The sequence below is a fragment of the Suillus fuscotomentosus genome, assembly GCF_016647785.1.
Source record: "Suillus fuscotomentosus strain FC203 chromosome Unknown F5891scaffold_65, whole genome shotgun sequence".
NCBI lineage: Eukaryota > Fungi > Basidiomycota > Agaricomycetes > Boletales > Suillaceae > Suillus > Suillus fuscotomentosus.
In genome coordinates this window covers 78,806-100,969 of record NW_024539577.1, presented here as the reverse complement: position 1 = coordinate 100,969, position 22,164 = coordinate 78,806, and the positions used below count along the sequence as shown (strand labels likewise).

At 47.8% G+C, this 22,164-nt stretch overlaps 8 protein-coding genes across 8 annotated transcripts; 3 read left to right on the top strand and 5 right to left on the bottom strand.

Annotated features, from left to right (window-relative positions):
* Window positions 1-1,095: 1,095 nt before the first annotated feature.
* On the bottom strand, window positions 1,096-1,452 carry F5891DRAFT_890217 (uncharacterized protein; the record flags this gene model as incomplete). Its single annotated transcript, XM_041373278.1, has 1 exon — window positions 1,096-1,452. A coding segment is annotated over one exon (357 nt), but the record flags the coding sequence as incomplete, so codon positions are not given.
* Window positions 1,453-4,892: 3,440 nt separating this feature from the next.
* Window positions 4,893-5,472, bottom strand: F5891DRAFT_1151344 (uncharacterized protein; the record flags this gene model as incomplete). The annotated part of the gene is made up of 2 exons (XM_041365147.1): window positions 4,893-4,973; window positions 5,027-5,472. One exon carries the CDS (start codon window positions 5,470-5,472, stop codon window positions 5,029-5,031), a length of 444 nt encoding a protein of 147 aa, XP_041221099.1. The 3' UTR covers window positions 4,893-4,973; window positions 5,027-5,028.
* A 3,391-nt stretch (window positions 5,473-8,863) lies between these two features.
* On the bottom strand, window positions 8,864-9,526 carry F5891DRAFT_959916 (Tim17/Tim22/Tim23/Pmp24 family-domain-containing protein; the record flags this gene model as incomplete). The annotated part of the gene is made up of 4 exons (XM_041375691.1): window positions 8,864-9,021; window positions 9,083-9,269; window positions 9,345-9,444; window positions 9,495-9,526. The coding sequence occupies 4 exons, from the start codon at window positions 9,524-9,526 to the stop codon at window positions 8,864-8,866; spliced, it is 477 nt and encodes a 158-aa protein (XP_041221098.1).
* Window positions 9,527-9,928: 402 nt separating this feature from the next.
* On the top strand, window positions 9,929-11,297 carry F5891DRAFT_1251555 (uncharacterized protein; the record flags this gene model as incomplete). Its single annotated transcript, XM_041369901.1, has 5 exons — window positions 9,929-9,939; window positions 9,997-10,243; window positions 10,283-10,744; window positions 10,801-11,017; window positions 11,068-11,297. 5 exons carry the CDS (start codon window positions 9,929-9,931, stop codon window positions 11,124-11,126), a joined length of 996 nt encoding a protein of 331 aa, XP_041221097.1. The 3' UTR covers window positions 11,127-11,297.
* An 849-nt stretch (window positions 11,298-12,146) lies between these two features.
* F5891DRAFT_1057857 (uncharacterized protein) lies at window positions 12,147-15,327 on the bottom strand. The gene is made up of 7 exons (XM_041362762.1): window positions 15,204-15,327; window positions 15,016-15,157; window positions 14,771-14,950; window positions 14,666-14,716; window positions 14,508-14,616; window positions 13,082-14,453; window positions 12,147-13,029 (listed from the first exon to the last, which is right to left on the bottom strand). The coding sequence occupies exons 2-7, from the start codon at window positions 15,088-15,090 to the stop codon at window positions 12,597-12,599; spliced, it is 2,220 nt and encodes a 739-aa protein (XP_041221096.1). The 5' UTR covers window positions 15,091-15,157; window positions 15,204-15,327; the 3' UTR covers window positions 12,147-12,596.
* Window positions 15,328-17,055: 1,728 nt separating this feature from the next.
* Window positions 17,056-17,574, bottom strand: F5891DRAFT_959892 (uncharacterized protein; the record flags this gene model as incomplete). Its single annotated transcript, XM_041375688.1, has 3 exons — window positions 17,056-17,166; window positions 17,215-17,381; window positions 17,436-17,574. The coding sequence occupies 3 exons, from the start codon at window positions 17,572-17,574 to the stop codon at window positions 17,056-17,058; spliced, it is 417 nt and encodes a 138-aa protein (XP_041221095.1).
* A 208-nt stretch (window positions 17,575-17,782) lies between these two features.
* Window positions 17,783-19,795, top strand: F5891DRAFT_1057847 (uncharacterized protein). Its single transcript, XM_041362761.1, has 2 exons — window positions 17,783-18,071; window positions 18,129-19,795. The coding sequence occupies exons 1-2, from the start codon at window positions 17,838-17,840 to the stop codon at window positions 19,755-19,757; spliced, it is 1,863 nt and encodes a 620-aa protein (XP_041221094.1). The 5' UTR covers window positions 17,783-17,837; the 3' UTR covers window positions 19,758-19,795.
* Window positions 19,796-20,159: 364 nt separating this feature from the next.
* On the top strand, window positions 20,160-21,991 carry F5891DRAFT_1130558 (tRNA guanosine-2'-O-methyltransferase; the record flags this gene model as incomplete). Its single annotated transcript, XM_041364549.1, has 10 exons — window positions 20,160-20,365; window positions 20,417-20,661; window positions 20,718-20,791; window positions 20,847-20,963; window positions 21,012-21,068; window positions 21,115-21,181; window positions 21,233-21,370; window positions 21,425-21,503; window positions 21,556-21,778; window positions 21,836-21,991. The coding sequence occupies 10 exons, from the start codon at window positions 20,160-20,162 to the stop codon at window positions 21,989-21,991; spliced, it is 1,362 nt and encodes a 453-aa protein (XP_041221093.1).
* Between the last annotated feature and the right edge of the window lie 173 nt (window positions 21,992-22,164).

The window sequence follows — 22,164 nt, the reverse complement described above, 5'->3', positions numbered from 1 at the left end:
TCCTCGCACTGTGTCTTTCAGTTTGGGTTGCTGTGAAACACTTCCGTGACCTGCGACGACTCGACCCATCGACAGGATCAACCACTGGGGACTATTTCAGAGCGCTGATACAATCTCACGCTCTTTATTTTGCAATGTGAGCTTGTAATGTGAATGCGGTTATATTCTTCTGCTGAAGTTTCGTACATATTAGCTTTGTTGGTGTCTCCTGCCTCCAGTTTACCTATCTCTCTCCAGAAATCTTGGTGCGCCGATCTGTCGCCGACTCATCTGCGTGTAACCACCGCTCATCATTTCTGTAGAATTCGAACTCTATTGCAGTTCAGACACTCAGTGGTGTTCTTCAAATTTTATTGGTCGTGCAGATGTTTGTGCTGGGACCACGCCTCATCCTTAGCGTTCGAGAATACCACGCCAAAATCGTGGCAGACTCCGATGCAGAAACTAGCATGAGTTCGATTGTCTTCCAGGAGCGTGTACATGTCCCAACTTGCAGTACGGTGTAGGAAAATTGCTTGCCGAGTGGTCTATGAGGAGGAGAAATTTGGTGGAGAGGATCCGTCGTGATATTTATTTAACATATATGATTTTGAAGTATGTTGAAAGGTCTAGGTAAACTAATATATGCAAGGAGTTCGAGTGGAGCGCGCACATGGTATCAACGCGAATTGGTTTTGCGGGATCAAACGCTCCGTTCTTATAATATGTACGAGAATCACTTGAATTTGTTTCAAGAAAACTATATGATACTTTATGCCGACACGACAGAGTATAAGTTCGGCACTACAAATGTTTAAGAGATCGGGGAATTAGTCTCAAACTAAGCGCCATATGTGAACGAATACAGTAAGCAAGGCAAAACGGTGTTTGATCTGTTCATCGGGTGTACCTCATCGGCGAGAGACTGGATGATATTTTTGAGAGCTGCATATACAGCCCATAGGCCTCATCCAAGTACCCTACTGCTTGAACATGGTTTCAGGGTTGATGTCAAGGTGGTAGAGAAATACGAATCGCCTATGTCAGATGGGGCGGCACATTCCATGAATTCGGTTGGAAGGCTGCTGGCAAAGTCGTTGAGACATGAATCAGAGAATGGCCAGGGGAACGCAGTGCGAGTGCTGCCCGGTAGAACTCGGTGGCCTCGTCCAAGTCAGACAGAGCGCCCTGCTGCCTAAATCTGTCACAAAGGCTGACGGCAAGGTTGTTCATATAATTGGATCGAAGAGCATGGTGAGGTGGATAGAATATGAGTGTAGCTCTGTGGAGCTCGATGACATCTTCCAGTTCAGACAGGGTTCCGTGCTGCTGAAATCGGTCACTAAGGCTGGTGGCAAGGCTGTTGATATACTCCAATTCAGTATTATGGCCAGGGGGACACAGTGCTAGGGCGGCAGCGTAGAGTTTGATGGCCTCATCCAGGTCAGACAGGGCATCCTGTTGCTCGAGTCTAAGACCCTCCTGAAAGATCGTTGAGTCGTCATCGCTTGAAGTCATCTGCCATGCTTTGTACTGACAACCATAAAGTTCAATAGATACGGCAAAGAATATCGAAGCAGAATTGAGCAGCGCGAAGTTATCTAGATGAGATTGCAAGAACACAAGCTCAATGTCGAGCGTCTGGCTAATGAGTACAAAACTGAGGATGATCGGAGCGCTACGCACAGAATAGCGATACAGCAGCTGTCGTGTCTGGATACGGTTATGCTCTGTAGAGTACGTTGGCATCAGGAATATCAAAGAGGGACGGAGGAACAATGGTGACAATATTATCTGCACCAAGGAGACGCAGGCCGACAATCAGCTCGACATTGCGGGTCTTCACCCTCACCAACTCGTCGATATCGGAAGTTCATTCAGCCTCAGTGAAGAATCCGCACCTTGCCATCCATCAATTGATGGGAGGACAATGACGTAACGTGCTTGTTTTATTTGTCCTACGGCGCTCAGCGGGTCCGTTCACTGGCAATGTTTTTTTGTGGATGTCCAATGAAATGGAGTGAAGAGGGCCTTGCGGCATATAGTCCTTGCATCACTGAAAACCGGATAACCCGGTATGACAATATTTACCTTATAAGGTTGGCGAAATCTGTGTTGTCCTTATATGCCCATGTATTGGCCTACTTATCAAGCATCATTTTCCTGATCCGTGAGCTTGTTTGTCGTTTCGACACATTAATTTAACAGTATGTCGAATTCTAAGCTGGTGGTATAGTTTCTGCATTCATGCGTAAAAATTGCTTAATACTATATAGCAGTGCAGAATGATAGGAAGACGTCGATGCTGTAGGCATACGCTCAACGTATATGGCGCTGATCTATTCAAAAATTCTAGACACAAAACTCACACACACCACTGTGAGTTGCACTCGTCCTCCATGGCTTCGCTACATTTGCTTGTCATTGTCATATTTTCTGATTCAACAATTCATCTCAAGACGCAGTCAGTGCCATCCTTCTTCGCTTCTGAGGTCCTAACATCTCTTACTCGACATTGAGCCGACTTTTCGAACAGGCACTGCCGGTCTGTCAGAAGCTCGAAGGGATGTGGTGCTTGGAATGAGCTGTGACATTTTACTGGAGATTGATGGTGTTGAACGCGGCCGAGGGATTGTGGGTACCTTTCTCTAAGCTGCAGAGGTGCGTGTAATATGTATTGTGCATTTTTATGCTGCTAACTACCTCATTTCCATAGGTACTCAAGACTTAAACTTACCTCTCCCTCATCTCCTTCTCGCCCTCCTCCACTCCTCTCATTCTGGCGCCTTCCGGTGTGGTTCGCATATGTTTGAGCCACGTCAGCATTTGCTGACATGTGCTGGGCATGTGCGCTAAGCACTGGCGGTTGTTGGGATCGGGCAGTAGTGAATGGTGGTCTGGATGATCCCTCAATCCCACTTGAAACCTATTCTGCATTTTGGCCTTTCTTCAAAGTCAACATTGGCCATGTGTCCTCGACCGATGCTCGAAACTGCCGTTATCTCTGTTGGTTTTAGCTGTCTGCAACTGACGCCGAAGCTCGCAGCCTTACCCGGCTCCGACCCTGCTCCTTCTCTTTTCCTATTCTGAAATAGTTTGACCACCGGATCTCAAAACGAACAAGGTACAACTCCCTTGGGAAGGGTCAAGACCTCAGTCACCACCGGCCGAGCATATCTTCCGGTCATTGATAAGTAAGGATCCGACTCAGATTTTATTTACAATCCCCACTATCACCTACTCTGCCTTCAATCACTCATTAACGCTACTTCCTGCAAGTTTCTCGACAGGATGCCATCCAGAAAGTCGCACTGTACTACATGGTCTGGCAACAGGATATGTCATGTCGTGGTCTATGTTTCTGTCTAAGGATGACTGGTCTTCGATGATATGGCTGAACTCGATCTCATATTTGGATTTGATCCCTGCGACCAACTTCTATTCCATGGCCAAAAACTCGATCCTATGGCTGAACTCGATCCTGTTACATCCTATGGTACCACGAGTTCGATTATATACCGCCAAACTTGATCCTATACTGGCACCGCCGAGCTTGATTGTACACTGGCACCGCCAAACTCAGTCAACCACTTGAGCAGTGCAAATTTTGCATAAGGAAACAATAGTGTCAAGTTGCCGCGACACCTTGCTTTCATTGGACTTCAAGGCACTAACGATATCTGTTGTGGTTCAACCCATGTTATTGTTCCTGCAGATGGTGTTGATGATGAGATTAGGGTAGAGAATTGGCGAGGCATTGATAAACTACATGTATTGTACCGAGTGTCTCTGTATAATCCTATACAACCCAATGTGACTTCCTGGCCAATCAAGTATAAAACCCGCAATACCATGATGCCAATGAAACAATTGTCCATATGATGGTACAGATGGCAAGAATTTCCATCTCTTTTACTTATTGGACAGGAGAGCCTCTGTGCTAGAAATGCTAAATGAGAGACACTTTTTCGAACATGCTTCACCACTTCAGTACAGTTTTAGTACTGTCACAACATGATTCATGCAGCTAATGCTAAATGAAAACCATCTTGATGATTATTGGTCATAGGGGATAGCGTTCTACACATATATATCTTGTTTTCAGCAATTAGCGTGTTTATCAATCCGTTTGAGTTTTTACACAGCCAAATTCATTCAACTAATGCCGGGCACAGGTAATCATGATAAAGATTGGTCGCAAGGGATAACAATATATTTCTATACAAGACTATGGCTTCTGCACTGCCATATTTTATACGATTATACACATTGTTGGGATTATAATGTGTATATAAGGGTTTATCATAGATCTTGGTTTTCAGTGATGTGGCATGAGGGTGCAGCTGACTAAGGCGGAGTACTTGCAGAACCGAGTTTTTTTTTTTCCATTTCTGTCCATTGGGTCAGGCGCATAACCGTTTACGCTGACTCGGAAATCTGGAAAACTTACCTTTCATGTACGTACAGTACTGAGTATGGGAACTCAGGTAAACCAGCGTGCTCACAGCAGCCTGTTTAAATTTGTCTCCTTGGAAGGCAAAGTACTGACAAAAGTTTTTAGCTTATTCACTGACTTCAAGTGGCATCGCGTCACTGCAACCCAAGCCTGAAAGCTTGAAGCTTGAATTTCCAGATCCATTGCTGTCGACTCAGGTCACTGCAGGTCAAACTGAGATAATGGGGCCATTAATCCTGGTCTACCGTCGCGTCTTGCTAGCAGCGCTTCGCTCATGTTGAAGGAATGCAAATTACTATTTACTTCATCGTCGCCTCCTTCGCCCGACTCACACGCGGGCGACACCCAAGTGCCCATCTCCCACTGACAATACGGGGGATTGGACGTCATCCTTTCACGCATCATTTCTGTCTGTCAGAGTGACAGAAATTGGATCTTGAGTCTTTATTCAGTCAGGACAATGAAGGGCACTCACGATCATCCAAGATATTTATGATGCTACTAATGATGATTTACATGGCGAGTGCTCCCAATGACTCTGAATAAGAACATTAAATACTTGATCAACCTCTCGGGCACGCCAGATCTCACCTCTAAATTCGACCGAAATCCCAGTCCTCCAACAGGCAACACATCTTTGTTTGAAGGTCGCATTGTCTAAGCTCCCAGCTGATCTCAAAACGTTGATGGCGGAGGCGGCGAAGACCGTCCCACACCCAGTTCTGGCTGTTCCATCGAGGGTCGTTACGCATGATCGGAACGCTCGCGAGGTTCCATTCGAAAAGGGCCAGCTTACTTGCAGCCACTCTTCCCATGGTGTGGCTTCCGCGCCAGTCATCAGGGTTGACATGTGGCTGGTTACGCCTGAACTCCACGGTGTAGGTCTCTGTGTCTCCCAGGAGGTGGTACGTGTTTCCGACACCAGGACCGGTTGGGACGTAGATGACCCAGTGAAGGGGATGGGGCCGAAGGTACTCTATCTCGCCTCGCCAAAACTGGATAACTTCGACGTTATAGTATGTTTCTTCGACAGACATATTAAGATATGGCTCTGGAAGTAGGTCAGTTGCAGACGGCTGAGTTTCTTATTCCATGTTCTTACCAAGAGAGCAGATGACGGAAATCACAAGCAGGTGGGTTCAAGGTTTAAGCCCATAGACTACCTGGATTTATATTCAAGCTGTTGTGGATTTTGTCTCGGGAACATCCTCGAATTGTGGAACGTGACATGACCATTGTTATTCCAACAGAGTATGGTGTGCGGTGCGAGTGGATCACTGATTCCCTTCCCCGATGAGCCACATCTCACCCACAATAGCCGACTCAGTTCGAAAGCAGAGGCTAGGCCGCAAGTTCACGCCCTCCTTTAACTCGACTCATCGCATGATGGACTAGATCAAAAATTAATATGATGCATCTATGATTCATAATATTGTACGCAAGTCTTCTAGGCTTCTAGGCTTTTGATATTATGGACGTGGCCCTCGAAGGGTATTTCTGGCTGGTTGGAACTCGTGACATTTTTTGTCTCGCGAATGTGGAGATCGTTTTAACCACCCAGACCGTGTTAGTCCAGTGGAGAGTTACGATGCAGAAGAGTCCGTTGTCCTAGTGTTGTCTTTGACTTGCAAGAAAACTACTTGGTATATACAACATGCACAAGGACTTCATATACAAATGCGTGTGCTAAATTCAAACGCGAACACTAAATACAGACGAGGTTATTAACTAGTCTTTTGATGCAATCATGGAATATGCAGCCTTAGAAGGGTTCTACACGCATTAATACTACAAGCGGACCGGTCGCCTTCGGACGTCGCGTCTGTTTTACAATCAATTACAATAACAGTTGTCTGTATACTACGTTCGCCGTTGTCTTCTCCTCACCCTCTGAAGGAAATAGCGCGCGAATGTCACGCCGACATCGCACTCTGGATAGCGCAGTGTAAAGCTGTCCGTGCGCGAACGAATCTGTACGGAGGTCCAGTACCGCTTTCTCGAGTGTGAGTCCTTGACATCCGTTGAATGTGGTCCAGCTTGATCTCGCGGGATTGAAAGAGAACGTAATCCGAGGTAGACAATGTCTCTCTCCTGTGTGAGGAATCTCAACCTCCACGAATCTGCGATGCAGAGCGGCGGCGCGCACACGCGCATTTCGCACCAATCTGTTCTCGACGGACTCGGACATGTTGCGTTGTATTGCGCATACCGCGTCGACTTTGAGATCCAGTCGATGCGGTGGTGTGTTTGGATGCATCAACATGGCGAGGTAATCCGGCGTTTGCTCAGGTGCGTCTGCAGATGGCCTCCGCGCAAAAGTTTTCTAGATAGGAGAGAATGCAGGATGAGTTAGAACAGGAGTATGTAGTTAGTAGGACAATGATCGATAGACGCCATGTGCGCTAGACCAATTTAGACGACGGGTGGAGCTCAGCACGGGCACAGGTGGAGCACAAACAGGAGAGTCACGCGAATTGGTTCCGCGGGATCAAACGTTTCGTACTTATATATTGTAGAAATATAGTTGGGCATATTAGGGACAAGGAACATGTGCAGATCAATGGCCACTAAAAATCTTCACACTTGAGCTTCCGAATTCGCGAGATAGCCTATAGGAAAACAGGGCGGTGAGTTCAAATTGAAAAGATGATATGACACCTTGGAATATTGTCAGGATGTTGCTGGCAGAACAATATTGTGATATGGAACGAGACGACAAAGTTGTTAAGCCGCACGATGCAACAAGTTTGGACACCCAAAAACATCAGTGCATCACGCAGGACATTTATCCTGAACGGTAGGCGGTTTGGATTTTGGTGAGATAGTCGGGGTCTGTCGACAACAGATCGGTCAAGTCACATCTGAGATGCGGCAGTAGCAGAATCAGCGCCAACGACAACCGACAATCGATGAACACTAGACAGTCATTCTTTTAGGACAGACCAGCACGAAATGAATGGTACCCCTTGTTTCCCCCTAGTGTTCACTATTCATAATAAGCCCCAATTCATATTCTCTCCCTGAACCCACCTTTGGCTTTTTCTGCCTCTCACCACGCATGGCTATCCTGTGTTTCCCATCGTGACACCCTCATCTCCCACCGGAGCAGGTACCCAGCTGCCACCCCCCTTCTCCCTGGTCTCAGCAGTTTTGAGGCCTTCTACACATCAGCGCAGGATACAAGTCTCGGAGCCAACACCGCTGTGCCTATGACTCTAGGAACCAGCCTCGACAACCGATAAGCAGGTCACTGACAGACTATCTGATAACATCCAAAACTAGATAAACTCTCAGTGATTTCATGTAACGAGTTCTATCATGTCATTTATCAGGTCTCTTTTGGATGCAGATAACATAGAACTGACGGGCATTTGTTTTGAAGTCTCCGGCTCAGTAACATCGACTTGAATTGATGTTACTTCTATGAAGCCACGGAAAAAAGAGGCGGATATCTCATCTCCCTGGACCATTGCTTGCAAGCAGATCAATAGATGCCTCATGCAAACTCGCATGCTCCCAGGGACTCTACGAAGTGAGTACTTGATCATATTTTTATCTGTGCGCTTTACTAATCCTCGTTTCAGTCCTTTCTTATTAGCAAGCACGTCCCATACCTTTCTTACCCATCACATTCATCGCCACGCTAGGTTCTAAAAGTCAATTCATCCTCTGAGTTGCGCGATTAAAACAGCCAGCAGGAATGGCGGACTGGCAAGGAATAATTCCTCACGTCAGGGCATTCGCGGACTTGAAGTACATCAGGAACCGGTGTCCCTTATATTAGCATGTGTTAATCTTCGTATTACTGCAGAGTGAGGTGAGGGGATGAAGGGAACTGATAGGGACAGGATAATGTAGTGTGAGCCCACGGAAAGCGAAGTCAGACGTCGCGTATAGTTTGACGGGTTTCCGTCGTAGCGAACGGCTGCTGTGACAGGTGCCTGAACTCAAGAAGTTACATTGCTCGCGTTGGTAGCACTTGGCAGAGTGGAATCCAGGTCAGTGTCTTGGTGATATATATACGTCAACTCACTGAGCTTGGCCAAGAGCGTGATCCATATAGTAATTGTCCTTCCTGTGTACGAGTTTCCTACACGAATTTGCAATATTGATATAGCAGTCACAAGATTCGAAGAGTCGCGAGACTGGAAGAGCCCGATGGCAACAGATCATATCAGGTCTGATGATGAGTAGATTTAGTACTATGCATTGCATTGCAGCGCGAATATACAATGAAGAGGGTAAGTGGGCCGTAAGGCGGAGAGAGACATCTATTGTAATATAGATTGCAAGGCAGGTATGGAGCTAGTGTCCTGAGGGCTGTGGTTGGATAGTGTCCGGTACTGTGGACGTGGCACCGAAAGCGCATGGGAAGCAAGGAGAGCGTATGGCAGGGAGGTGAAACACAAGTGATGCAGATAAAAATGGTCAGTCAACGAATAAAGTCGGACAACGTGACGTACGTTGCGGAAGCTGTGGTCGTGTACCCTCGCTGAACACACGGGAGAGAAGGACACCGACACCCTCGAATACACCCAAGAGGATACCACACGCAATTGCAGATCCTAGTGCTGATTTTGGGCCACCTGACATCCGACGCATTGAAATCAGAAATATGGAAATGTGCAAAGATGAGGAGAAATTCACTTCTTGCAGCCAAACATCCACCCGTCATGAACCCCGAAATAATGGCATTCCAAGCATCCTCCTTTTGCCGCCAACCTTTCACAGCACAATCGAAAGTGGAGAACATGCCTCCCCAAACGCCGAAGTTGCCACCTGTAACTGGGGCACGTGCTTTGATGGTAGATATGGCACCAACCAAACGTTCACCCTGTGAGTGTCCATGTCAGTGATGTTTGTTCCGGTTTGACTAGGAAGAAAATAAGATGAGAGAAAGAGAACTAACCCTAGGGGAGTTTCGTGCGCCCTTGATACCGTGCCATATACCGCCGCCGACAGCGCCCATAGCAAATGCGCCTCCAAAGTCATTTAATATGACCCATGGACTTTACAAAATTATCACCTGGACTGGCCAGATAATTGGTTTACTACGCACCATGGATCTCTTGTGTGGTCAGCATGAGACATGGTGAAGAGTCAAAAGGGAGCGGAGGGGGAAGGGAGTAAATGAAAGTAGTGAGCTAGCTGAGGGGAGGGCGTGACAGCAGGATAAATTTCATTCCCACGACATTCGTCACAGCCACCAACTGGCAACAGACTTAGGCTATGCTCAGACTATGGTTCGCTGTGACTCTTGACCGAAATTGATGAGAAAACGGTGTCAAAGATGAAGGATCCAGCTGTCTTATGCGCAAATACATCGCCCGTGATTTGTGAAGCATATATAGGAAGGTCTAGTACATTCTAGTGAATGACCACGTACTGTGCTGTTGAGATCAAAATTCCCATGCGCATTGCCAGTCTTGATATCGTACCACGACGTAGACGCGCTAGTTGAAATTGCTAACGTTTGACGTCGACCAGAACGACATGGATATCTCGTGAGTACCTACGTTCATGCTTAATGGTTTCATATCTAAAACGCTAATTCCGCTCAGTTCAATCCTCCAGGGTGGATATCAGCACCCCCTGTCACGCTCATGGCAGGGTCGTAGGCAGCTCACAAAGTCAATGTTCATGTATCCCATCTTCATCACAGATGATCCAGATGCCAGCGTCGTCATACCCTCACTACCCGGTCAACGCCGCTGGGGTGTCAACCAGCTCGAAACCTTCCTCGGCCCATTAGTGAAGAAAGGACTAAAAAGCGTCATTATCTTCGGTGTGCCTTTGACTTGCGAAAAGGTGAGCTTCCTTCTGGTGAAACTGCGTGCGGTGTTATAGACCTTGCAGGATGGCCGTGGCACCCCAGCAGACGATCCATCTGGACCCGTCATCCAAGCTATCAAAAAGATCAGACTCTTATTCCCATCATTGTACATAGCCTGTGATGTGTGTCTGTGCGAGTACACTTCACATGGGCACTGCGGTCTGCTCCATGCCGACAGTACCATCAACACCAAGCCATCCGTCCTACGTCTCGCAGAAGTGTCTGTCAACTACGCCAAGGCCGGCGCCCATTGTGTAGCTCCCAGCGACATGATGGATGGGCGCATCAAGGCCATCAAACAGGCATTAATTGACGCTGACTTAGCCAGCAAATGCACCCTTATGAGCTACTCAGCCAAGTTCGCGAGCGCATTGTACGGCCCCTTCCGCGATGCTGCCGGAAGCGCCCCATCATTCGGCGACCGCAAATGTTACCAACTCCCTCCTACTGCCAAGGGACTCGCACGGCGTGCAATAGTAACTCCTATTCTCCGTCTCTTACACAACGCGCTACTAATTGTCATGTTTTCTAGCAACGAGACATGGTAGAAGGCGCAGACATCATTATGGTGAAACCTGCGCTTCCGTATCTCGACATCATCTCGGATGCTACACAGCTCGCATCAGACCATCCTATCGCTTGCTATCAAGTCAGCGGTGAATTCGCGATGGTTCATGCCGGTGCTGCTGCCGGCGTCTACGATCTCAAAACCATGGCATTCGAGACCACGGAGAGTATGGTCCGGGCAGGTGAGTACACATGTATTGAGTTTTTGGTGTTTTGACATAATTTTGTCAAGGTGCTACTTTGATCCTGTCTTACTTCACGCCGGACTTCTTGGACTGGTTGGAGGTATAAAGGTGACGATCAATGCTGCAGAACGCTTTACATAAAGCATCGAAAGAACTAAAATGCATTTTTATTTGATTAACTGTAAATCGACTCACTGTAGGTGGAATATATGCCTTGTCGGCGGCTCATGCTTTAAGCCTCGGCTCGCTTCAGAATGATGCCACTAGATAACATGCATCGTTGACGCGTATAGTCTGAGCCTTGTGTCAACGCGCACTTGGAGATTCTCTCCTGCGCTTCTATGCTAGAGAAGCACAGGCCTACGAGCCGCCTTATAAAGGTGCTGATCTAAAGATTCCCTTCGTGTCTCCTTTCTCTTGCTTCTTTTCTATATTGCCTGGTCCCCGTTCGTGGCGAGGCCCTGTCATCGACGTTGCCCTCGGACGTGTACAGCGCGGTAAGCCAGCTTATCCAGTGATGGTGACTTGACAACATCATCAGATGCGGCAGTTTACCACAGGCACTGGGATCCAATATTGTCAAAGGACGGGTATGATGCTATGAACTGCAGACTTGATGAGTCGCACGGGGGCTAAGTGGAGCTTTGCTACACTGGATTTGAACTCTGATCTTCGCTCAATTCAGAGAGTCAAGAGCGCGGTCAAAATTCTGCGCCAGTGAGCGCCTTGCTTTGCTAATCGAATATAGGGACCATATGCTTCCTCGCATGAAGATTCGCACCCCGTTGAGCCACAAGAGCAGAATACTTAGCGGTACAAACCATCAGTCCGTCGCTCGGTTTTCCCATCTTGTAGCCCCTTAGCAGTCAATCTTTCATTCAGTCACCAGCTTCAGCATATTACTGGTAAGCTTCGTTTTAGCGCTAATTAGCTGGCTTGCAAATTTACGCTAATTTACATACTTTGACCTCGCGAATGGCCTCTGCAAATTAGCAGCGTTAATCTGGCATCAGACCAGATTTACAGGACACTACCAGGGGAGTGGCTTCCCAAGGCGTCAAATAGGTAAAAACGGACAAGGAAAACGCAAAATTTTGGCCTCAAATAGGCAAATTTTCGGCCGAACATTATAGGGAGCTTCCGGGGGCCAGGGGCCTGCTGATCCATTACTAAGGCTATCGACGTTCTGCTGTACTATCAACATTTTTCCTCAGAACAATTCTTACATACTGAGAACGTTGCACAAAATTTGGGAGCAAACAGGCGACGATGGTCCTGTGAACTTTGTTTATTTTTTCGACGACTTGTTATGTCAAACAAGCCTTCCGGCGCTGCTCCTCGGTTCCCTAATAGACTTCTTGGATAAATTTCACCCAGCTCGCTGCAGTGTGTGCTTACGGTGCCATACCAAGTTTCGAAGTATTTGCAAACATTGTCGCTACCGCCAAGTCAGTGACGGTTGATAGATAAAAATGTTATATGCGCAACTCTGGTGTCAGCCTTTTTTGCGACACAGACTCGTACTTTTTATCCTGGAGCAAACAACATGCACATAGTAGGCCGCATGGACGATAGTTCATCGGATATCCTCTCCCGCCGGAACCCGTGCTCCAAGCACAGCTTCCCTACGAGTTCTCAGCGCTCCCTCATACGCCTTACAAGCCCACTTGAGAAATCCAACTTCTTTACCCCTACCCTGCTCTACTAATCGGGCATGCAACAACTCCACATCCACGAAACTCAGCAAAGGCGGTACACGCTCGTCAGGTGGACCGATGGCTGATGTGAGGCGCACGAGGGGTCGAGGCGTAGCGGCTGAATTACTGAGAATAGTACGTGTCGAGAGGATGGGCGGTTTTGCGAAGAGGGTGATCGTACGTTTTTTCATGACATCTTGAGCATCTACATGAGCAGACGATGGATTGCGGGCTGGAGGCAGCAGCGCGGTCGGAGGATATCGTGACATAAATGTGCGTAGCAGTGTAATTGCACGGTCGACATCACCATTTCTGGACGAGGATATGAGTATGACTATAGATAATGGAAAAATAAGAGACTGACAAGGAATGGACTCTTCTGACAGCAGTGTGCGCTCTCTCGACTAGCCTGGCAGTTACTGTCGTCTCCGTAGCCCCATTAGCCCACTCGCGCTCAAGCTCTTCCCAACGTGCCCATAGCTCATCTACCCATTTTCCTGCAATATCACGTTCATGCGGCCTTGAAAGTGCACACCTCTCGAGGGCATCGGCATAAGTGCGTGAATCACCCATAAGGTCCACGCCAAAAGATGAAAGCAGCCTCTCAAACACATCGCGCGCACGTTCGAGACTTGCATGCGAATAATACACAGATATGTAGGCATTGAGGAGGCGTGGTGTGAGTCTGACATTGAATCTTCCAGCGAGAGGGTCGGGAGGCATGTTCGAGGATGAACGAGAGGTAGGGTTGGCATCTTGAAGGATTCTATCGAAGAGAGCCCTAGCCTCTGCGACGACCTCGCCTGGTGATTGGGGCGGGAGGTGTGAAAATGAAGGCATTGTGGCTATATAAGCCAAATCGTTCGGAACTCCATCGGAATCGGAAGAAACACCTGCAGATTCTGAAGGCAGGTCTGGTGAGCACTCAGTAGCGCTTGCTAGCGGCCCGTCTTGATTTGAAGCTGGTGCCACAACCGCCCCGTCGTTCACGATCCTGGTTGCACCCCTTTGGAATGGGGGCCTATATGCGGCATAAGCGTGGAAAATGTGCTGCATCATCTCCTCAGTTAGACTTTCAGCTCTTACAGCTTCTGCCAGGATCCATCTAGCACGGGCCAAATCACCAACACGCTTGCAGCCGTCCAGCAGAGCTGTCCAAGTACGTGGCCCACCAACCCCTTCAAGGTCCCCACCACCAACTTCAGAAGAACCGCGTCTAAAGCGGTCGCGCATTTGCCGCGCAAACCTGATGGCCTCCGAAACCCATCCTCCTCCAGCCTTCGCACAAGCACGGATCACTGCATCGTAAGTCCCTTCGGTCGGCACAATTCCCGCATCGAGCATCTCAGTCCACAGGTCCAGGGCACGCTGGGGTTCGGGAGATAGGGAAGCTGAAGCACAGGCGCGGATCAGCAATGCGTATAGATGAGCATCTGGGGTCGGGTGCGCAACATAGCGCATGTGCGCGAAAAGGTCCCAAGCTTGCGAATTCGCAGCCAGTCTTCCTAATGGTGCGTCCGGTGTTGAGCATATCGAGGGAGGTGAAGGAGAGGGGCGGACAGAGAATAAGGAGGATATAATGCGTGAATAGGATTTCATGGGGGCATGGAGCCCAGAAGCTTCGTACTTGTGCAGAAGGTCGATAGCACGAGTGGGGAATGCGCGCGATGCAAAGACAGCCGGGTCGCGCAGGTACGACTTGATATGCAGGTCTCGTTGAGCTTCAGAAGGTTTGCCTATGCATGAATACAGTTAACTGACAGTTGCAAGTATATGTATCAAATACGCACCGGTTAGAATATTTTCCATGAATCTTTCAAATCGTTCTATATTTCCATGCGATGCGTGATATCCGAGCACGATATTCACGATGTCTTCGGGTAGTGTGATACCGGAAAGCTGAGTAGTTCGTGAGCGTCTGAAAGTGAGATGGAATTACAATGCTAACCTTTGAAGACTCTATTGTACTTTCTGCGCTCTCCAAGTCTCCATCGCGCATCTATAAGGTCTATAAGATGTTTGACCCCATCTTTTTGAAGTTAAAAACACGCACATAAACACAGACCCGTTCTCTCATTTCAACCATGGCTTGTGTCTCTCCGTCTTCCTTAGAGCGCTTCGCGACCTCTACCGGTTGTTGAGTAAGTCGTATCAAGTCTTCATACACTGAGAATAACTCCTCGTCCGTGTAACGAGGGGAAAGCGCTGCCTCTGACTCCGGGGTTGCTTCCAACTGAACAAACATAGGCTCACGTCAGAAAGTGTACATGAATGGTTAGATTCAAAGCGAGGGCTTACCGACTGAGATTGCATGACATCCGATGGCGCTTGCGTATTTTGCAATGCAAGGACTCTCCTTTCGAGCTCGGACATTGGGGACGTAAACCTTTTGAGCAATTTGAACACCGGAGAAGAGACCACGCTGCGGCGTCCGCGCCGCCTGGGTTGCATAAGCGGTTGATAACTGATATAGAATGACAATTCACCTAGAAAACACATTTCTTTCCTCAGCGGGCTCGAAAGACGGAGCAGGAGACGGTGCAAGGGTTACCGCCTGGTGTAAGTTCCGTGAACAACATGCCCATTTTACCGATTGGATATGACCAAGGCTAGAATCGAGCAGACCGAGGGGAAGAATAGTCTTGGGCATGGAATAAGTCGCGAAAATATATCAAGTTAGTATACGCGCCTGATATGTCAATCAACGATGTGTCATCAACGCAACGTAAGCGGCAATGAGTTCGTGGTATGAATTTATCCCTCCGTCAAGTCGTCAAGTAACGCTTTTGTCACAGTTTGTCACAGCTGCCATTTCTAAGCCCGCTCAGTTAATGCCTCAGATCCAGATGTCAGAGCAAAAAATCATGTGAGGGTGAAATACTAGGCTCTAGCTTACATTGTAAGCGAACATAGCCTCTTTGATGGTCTTGTAGATATTGTTTGTGACACCCTGCAAAGCTGCCTGAATCCACTGCTCATATGCAGGACCACGCGATGCCCTTTTGAGCAGCTAAGTATCTCCGAGTCTGACAAGTCGTCACAGCCAGTCGTAGTATCTGTTTAAAACTCCGACACAGTAGCATTCAGCTGGCTGTCACCAGCGTGAGTCTTGGGTGAGAGACGCATTGTTTGTGGGGTGATACTGATCTGATTGAGGGAAGACAGCTTCTTATACCACGTGCTGAATATCATTCTGCATACTCGGGGTGACACAGAAAGAACCTATTCATTTGAAATCTCTTTGAAACGCCCATTCTGGGGCCTTGAATTCAGACATCTCTTTCCTCCAACGTGGCAGTTCACGCGCTCATTTTCACAATACATTTCATCGCCACAGTCGTTCATATCTGGCAGTGTGCATATGAAATTTTTTTTTTTGGGGGGAAGAGTGATATGTACCTAGATCTGCAGTACTGCACTGACTAGGTCCGGTCTGAGGGGAAATTTTATTTAGCTGTATAATACTCACTAAAACCGCGAGAGCGAGAGTTACCCAGTTTTGGAGGTTGAATATTGAATAATGTTGCTGTGATGGTATCTGAGCTTGTCTGAGTCGGGGGAATCACCATCAAATTTCGCCATCGAAGGGCTCCTCCCGACAGCTTTGACTGTCACGCAAATCAGTGACTATTTTGTCTTGGGGGTTGCTCATGCCTTTGAAGGGTGCGAGAAAGGAATGATCAAATGAGAAAACGGAACACAAATATCAGTAGTACTGTAGAGGAGCTGATGGTGAGCGGAGCGCCCTACCTCTTCGGAGGACGCAGTCGCATTTCTTCCAAATCGATGAGCCGTCGATTCCTCACACGTCCAGTAATTTCTGCAATAAGTTGCTGCCACAGCTGGCGTTCTGAGTGCCGACGGACTTCTCAATAGAAGAAGCCGATGTCGCGACCCCTCAACGACTCTGCATTTGCAATGTCGTTGGACTACTACACATCATGGATAGTATTCGTGCTTGGTATGTGCGATCGAGAATTGCGTGCTTGACTGGATGATCAAGGATTCATCTACACCTCCCAGTTAGAGAAACTAATGGCCTGACTGGTATAAACCGCGGTGTTGTGGATGGTTCAACTTCACGCTGCAAATACTTCTAGAGCAACCAAGATCGATGAAGGCATTTTTTTCATGTGCAGATGGAACCGAATTGAATGTCGTGTTGTTGTGCTACGGTGTCATGACGAGGTCTTCAAGTCTTCACGAAGACGATCGTGCGATAAAGAAGCAAAGAACTAGGACAAACTAACACATTATTCGATCAGGTGCTCCTTATTTTCACAATGCCTCTGATGAAAATGAAGACATACCTGCGATCAGGAATTGCAAGCAGAATGTCTAGGGAGAGACATGCCCCGCAAATTTCAACAGTAAGTCATTATCTTCGATGGGACGCACGACACAACGAGACCACCTATCTGCAAGGCATACCGCCAAAACATGTTTGCACTACCAGGGGTGTCATTCAGCTATTACCATTGAGATGTAAGTTCGCACCATAAAATGGTTCTCGGATATTAACACTGCGAATGCGAATGATGGGCAGGTACAGTAACTAGACACAGCTGTAGATGCAACATCGAGCTGCGGAAAGACGGTATATGTTGAGGTGGTGCCTATAACTTCGTAGTGTTGCCGGCCCCAAGAGGTCTTGTACTTTACGACTGAAGGCCCCTCATTCAACTGCAAAAAATGTAGCGTATGGAAGCATTACTCACCACTTTCGCGATCGATAATATCCAAAGCAGCTATAATCATCGTGTCTGGGAGAAGAGTGCGAAGCATTTCAATGCCTTCTTCGACTACATGCCGGGTTTGTGAGCATCCTGTTGTGGGAGAAGAGATCTGAGAGGACATACAGCTCTCTTCGTCCGAGCCGAACGCCTGAATGCTTGCTTGTAGGACATGCCTAATGTGTAGTGAATCTTGAAGTGTTTCAACGGGCATCATTGACTGGAGTGACCCATAGCCAGGCCTGTGATTACTTGCACAGTGCACACTTATGATACTAAATCAATTTACATAAATATCGTGGTTGTTTGGATCCAAAACCATTGCCAAACAACGCGTCATAAATGCCGAGAAATTAAGCCACCAGACTCTAAGTTCTCGTATTGAAAATGGTGCTCGAACGCTTTCCTTACGATGTCCTTCGCCACATTTTCTCTTTTCTACAGCAACACGATTTGGACAGTTTATCGGCTCTCGCGCGTACTAGTCACTCAATCCACGAACTTGCTATTGACCTCCTTTGGGAAAATCAACGAACGCTCTGGCCACTTGTTCTTCTGTTGCCATCATCTGTGATCGAAAGAGCTTCGCTTGCCATTCGAAAGCTTCCGTCATGGGTCACAGTGAGTATATCATCATGTCCGGTCCTGAAACGTTCATTCAATATGTTACTGTCTTAGTTTCATACCCACGTCGCTTCCCACTGCTCAACGTGGGACAGGACGCTCCATTACAGCTCTCGCATTCGGCGGCTCTGCCTCAGTAGGACCCATCGCATGGCATACTATAAGATGCTGACAGAGAGTCCCTCGCCTCTTCTTCCAAATCTCGCCCACCTTGAAGTTCTTGCAGACACGGAATCGGATCTACTATTGTGCCTTCAACTCCTAGTTGAAGGATCTCAGGGCCTGCAATCATTGACGGTGAAATGTTGTCCCAGGGGAATTCCTGCATCAGTTTTAGGTACTGCACTAGGCTGCCTCATGGCAAAGTGCTCTACGCTGGAGCAAGTCCACATCCTTTCCCCGCTCTATAGTACTGGTGTCACCTCTGGACTGCACGCACCGGTATTCTCTAATGGGCAGAATTATACATTCCTCAAGGCTGTGGACATGCTGTCGGAACATGAACCTTGGAATACCCATCATCCAAGGCTGACGGTGTCTGCAGAAATTGTCAGAGAACTTGGGAGGATGCCTTGCCTTGAAGACGCAGGTTTCGATTTGGTTTTGGGTCTTGATGAGCCATTCGAGACAATTTCGCAGGGTTTTGTTTCGGATAACCCGTATCATAGGATGTTCGGCACCCTCAAGAAGCTCAGGCTGCGCGCGGCAACTGTGAAGCATACCACTGCAATTTTGGAAATGATTGGCTCCCATTCAATAGAGGACCTTACGCTGTGGGTGGATAGACCCGTGTCGGTCTTTGCCTTCTACTCAATTGCGGAGTTATTGTCTCCCAACCGGACCGACGAAGATCGGCTGAAGTTTATCAATATCAAAAACTTCAAGTTCATAGCAGAATATTTTTTTTCAGACCCATTCAAGTCCGTACCCCTCAGCCAAGGGGCTCCAGTCTCTATGATATCTCCTTTATTCGCACTCCATGACTTGCGTAGCTTCAAGATCGATGTCACGGATACAGTGGCTGCAGATCGTGCCATTGGCGGACGGCTGCCGGCGCTTTGCAGAGATGACCTGGAGACTATTCCTCAGGCCTGGAAGGATATCGAGGAACTAGGGTTGCAGTGGTTGAGAAGTGGCACAGAGACTGACACACGTGTCGACGACGACGGCGAAACATGGGAATCAGAAGGACCCACTCTGGCCGAAGTTGCGCTCCTAGCCAGCCGGTGTGATAAAATCTCTTCACTAGGAATGTGGTTCAACGCCCAGGACTGGTTTGATGATGATCCGACAATGGATTCCAGTAGAGAGGGAGTAGAGGCGGAAGATCTGGGAACGTTATACGAAAATCAAGAAAGACGCACCAACACCCAGGGTGTATTGTCTCATACTGCTGTCACCAGCGCACATTTGGATCATTCGAACGAAGGACCGTCATCTAGTACGCTTCGTGAACTCTGGGTTGGATTGTCCCTGGTTTCAGTTGCGGCAAGCCAACGTGTGTCCAGCTTTGCTCACAGCCGATTCCCTCATGTTGCTTGGTTTGGATGGGATTATTCACGAGCGATTTCTGCTCTGGGTGGTTGGGAGACGCAAGAGTGGAGCCTTGTAAATGATACTTTCGTTACGATGTATCCCCGAAAAAGACTCAGAAAGCAGGTTCATACATCAGAGAACTCATGAGTCTCCCCAGGTGCTTGATTGCGGTGGTTTTCCGACGTTATACATGGCTTTATATGACTTTATATATTCCAATATAACGAAAACCTTTTCTATATATGATTCGGCATATATGACAATATCTGCGGCTCACCAGTCCTCTGATGCCCCGCGCCTACGACTTGGTTATAGGGCCATACGTGTTGGCGTCAATGGGTGGTAATACGAACTAATCATCACGGCATATGAAACATCGTCAAAATCACTCTTGTGCCTTTATACAGGTCACTAGTACATACTTGCCTTATATTTTGCTTATGTTCTGATCAGGGACTGCATGATGTTTGGATCAAAAGCTCTTGCCAAACAACACCTCAAAGATAAACCTGTTTTGGAAATGACGCCTTCCCGACAGATTATCAAATAATGGAGTACCTCTTCGTATTCGCTCAATCACACGAGGAATTCCGTGTGCCAGAGCTCTCCTCGATATCTGAGCTTCATGGCTTCACGATAGGCTTTGATCGCTACGCCAACGTCCTCGACAATGCCATCAAACGACCATTCATGATCCTGATGCTAGACAAGGAAGAGCATGCACATATTTTGGCTCAGAGATGCATTCTGATAAAGTGTGTCTTTATAAGATTCACTAACTGTCTGCTCAAAAGATATTTAATCAGGTCTGTTCATGAGTTCTACGCCGAAGGCGCATCTTACGAGATGCTGCATGAACAAAACAGTCGAGCTCGCCTGCAATGGGAACGATACATCCCAGACACATCGTTCAAATTTTTTGTCCTAGGATACAATTCTACCATCAGCCAACGTCGCCAGCGTCAGATCATCGAAAGCTTCGCATACATGGATTTTTTGGGTAAGATTGAGATGAAGAACCCAGAAGTTACTCTCACAGTTTTTGAGGAGTGTATGTTCCCCACGCCTTTGTAGTGTTGTCGTGCAATCTAAACTCATAATCACCAGACGAGAGTGGCCGAGCACCCGATGGTGGACTGCACAAGAATGGGGAATTCACCCAAGTCTACTTCGGCAGGTTGGTGCGTTTCGCACACCTTCTACCTGTTCGTTAGCTGAACTGTCACTCATCTTTAGGTCGTACATGGAACTGCACGCTCACTGATGGGAACCTTCGACGTTAAGAAACGCCAGTACTTCGGAAATACCAGCATGGAGGCAGAGATTTCCCTCTTGATGGCGAATCAGACACTAGTGCGTTTGTCCTGCGCTTGCTTGTGATCGAACTTACACGGCCACTAGGCTTCCCCTGGCAAATTGATCTACGACCCATTCATTGGCACTGGTAGCATGGCATATGTTGGTCAACTGTACTTCACCCATCTCAGCCTGATAATTTCATCAGACCACAGCTTACTTCGGCGCTTTTGTCTACGGTTCGGATATCGACGGGAGACAAATGCGTGGAAAGGGCATGTAATTTAGCGTTGCCAGTATTTTTGTGCACCAACACTGTCCCACAGATAAAACTCCAGGCATCATTCGGGCTGCTTCGCAATACGGTGTAGCCTCCCGCATCATGGATCTTTGCACATTCGACGTCACAAACCACCCGTGGCGTTGTGGCAGCTTCTTTGACGCCATCATAACCGACCCACCATGTATGCACCTTTTTGATCGATGATATCAGTTCCGCTAACAAGGGCTTATTGCAGATGGTGTTCGTGCAGGAGCAAAACGCCTCGGGCGCAAAAAAAATCGTGAAGATCGGCTCCAATCCGCCATTCCACGACCGTAAGTTCTTGACCCTCAAATTCCTCTGGTTTACCAGAACATTTTGATGTAGAAATGAACCTTACATACCCCCAACGAAGCCCTACGAGCTTTCTCAGCTCGTCACAGATCTTGTTCTCCTTGCACGGTATCTCCTCCGCCCAGGCGGACGTCTCGTGTTCTTCCTGCCTACGGTAAGCGCCGAATACGCCCCACCCGATATCAATACGGTATTGTGCGAGGGGATGGAACTTGTAGCGAACAGTTTGCAGGATTTTGGAAGCTGGGGGCGGAGGGTAAGTTATGGGCCTCATTATATTCGGAATGCCTGTGGTATTGATATGCTTGAATAGTTGATCACGATAAAGAAGATCGCGCATGCCGAGTACCTACCTCCATCTTTTGATTCCATAAGGGAAGCAGAGGAAAGCAGGGACACGCACGTTCCAGCGCATAAAGATTTCAGAGAGAAGTATTTCCAGGGTTTCAAGAGGGACAACGAGAGATGAGCTTTGCTAGTGCATTTCCATTCGCTAAAGTCAAACCCTTGAAACAACTGCTACTGATGCAAGATACCAAAGATCTGTCTCGCAACTTTGATGCAAGGAATCTGGCGATAAAGAGTAACTAGCAGTTCCGGAGAAACAACTTCCGAAGCTACAAGTCCCGTGGGATCCGACAC

Coding starts and splice junctions, on each gene's coding strand:
- F5891DRAFT_1057857 (XM_041362762.1), bottom strand. CDS start 15,090: ATGTCCGAGCTCGAAAGGAGAGTCCTTGCATTGCAAAATACGCAAGCG. Junction 14,617..14,665: donor GTACAATAGAGTCTTCAAAG/GTTAGCATTGTA, acceptor CGAACTACTCAG/CTTTCCGGTATCACACTACC. Junction 13,030..13,081: donor GTCAGAAGAGTCCATTCCTT/GTCAGTCTCTTA, acceptor ATCCTCGTCCAG/AAATGGTGATGTCGACCGTG.
- F5891DRAFT_1057847 (XM_041362761.1), top strand. CDS start 17,838: ATGGTGCTCGAACGCTTTCCTTACGATGTCCTTCGCCACATTTTCTCT. Junction 18,072..18,128: donor AGCTTCCGTCATGGGTCACA/GTGAGTATATCA, acceptor TTACTGTCTTAG/TTTCATACCCACGTCGCTTC.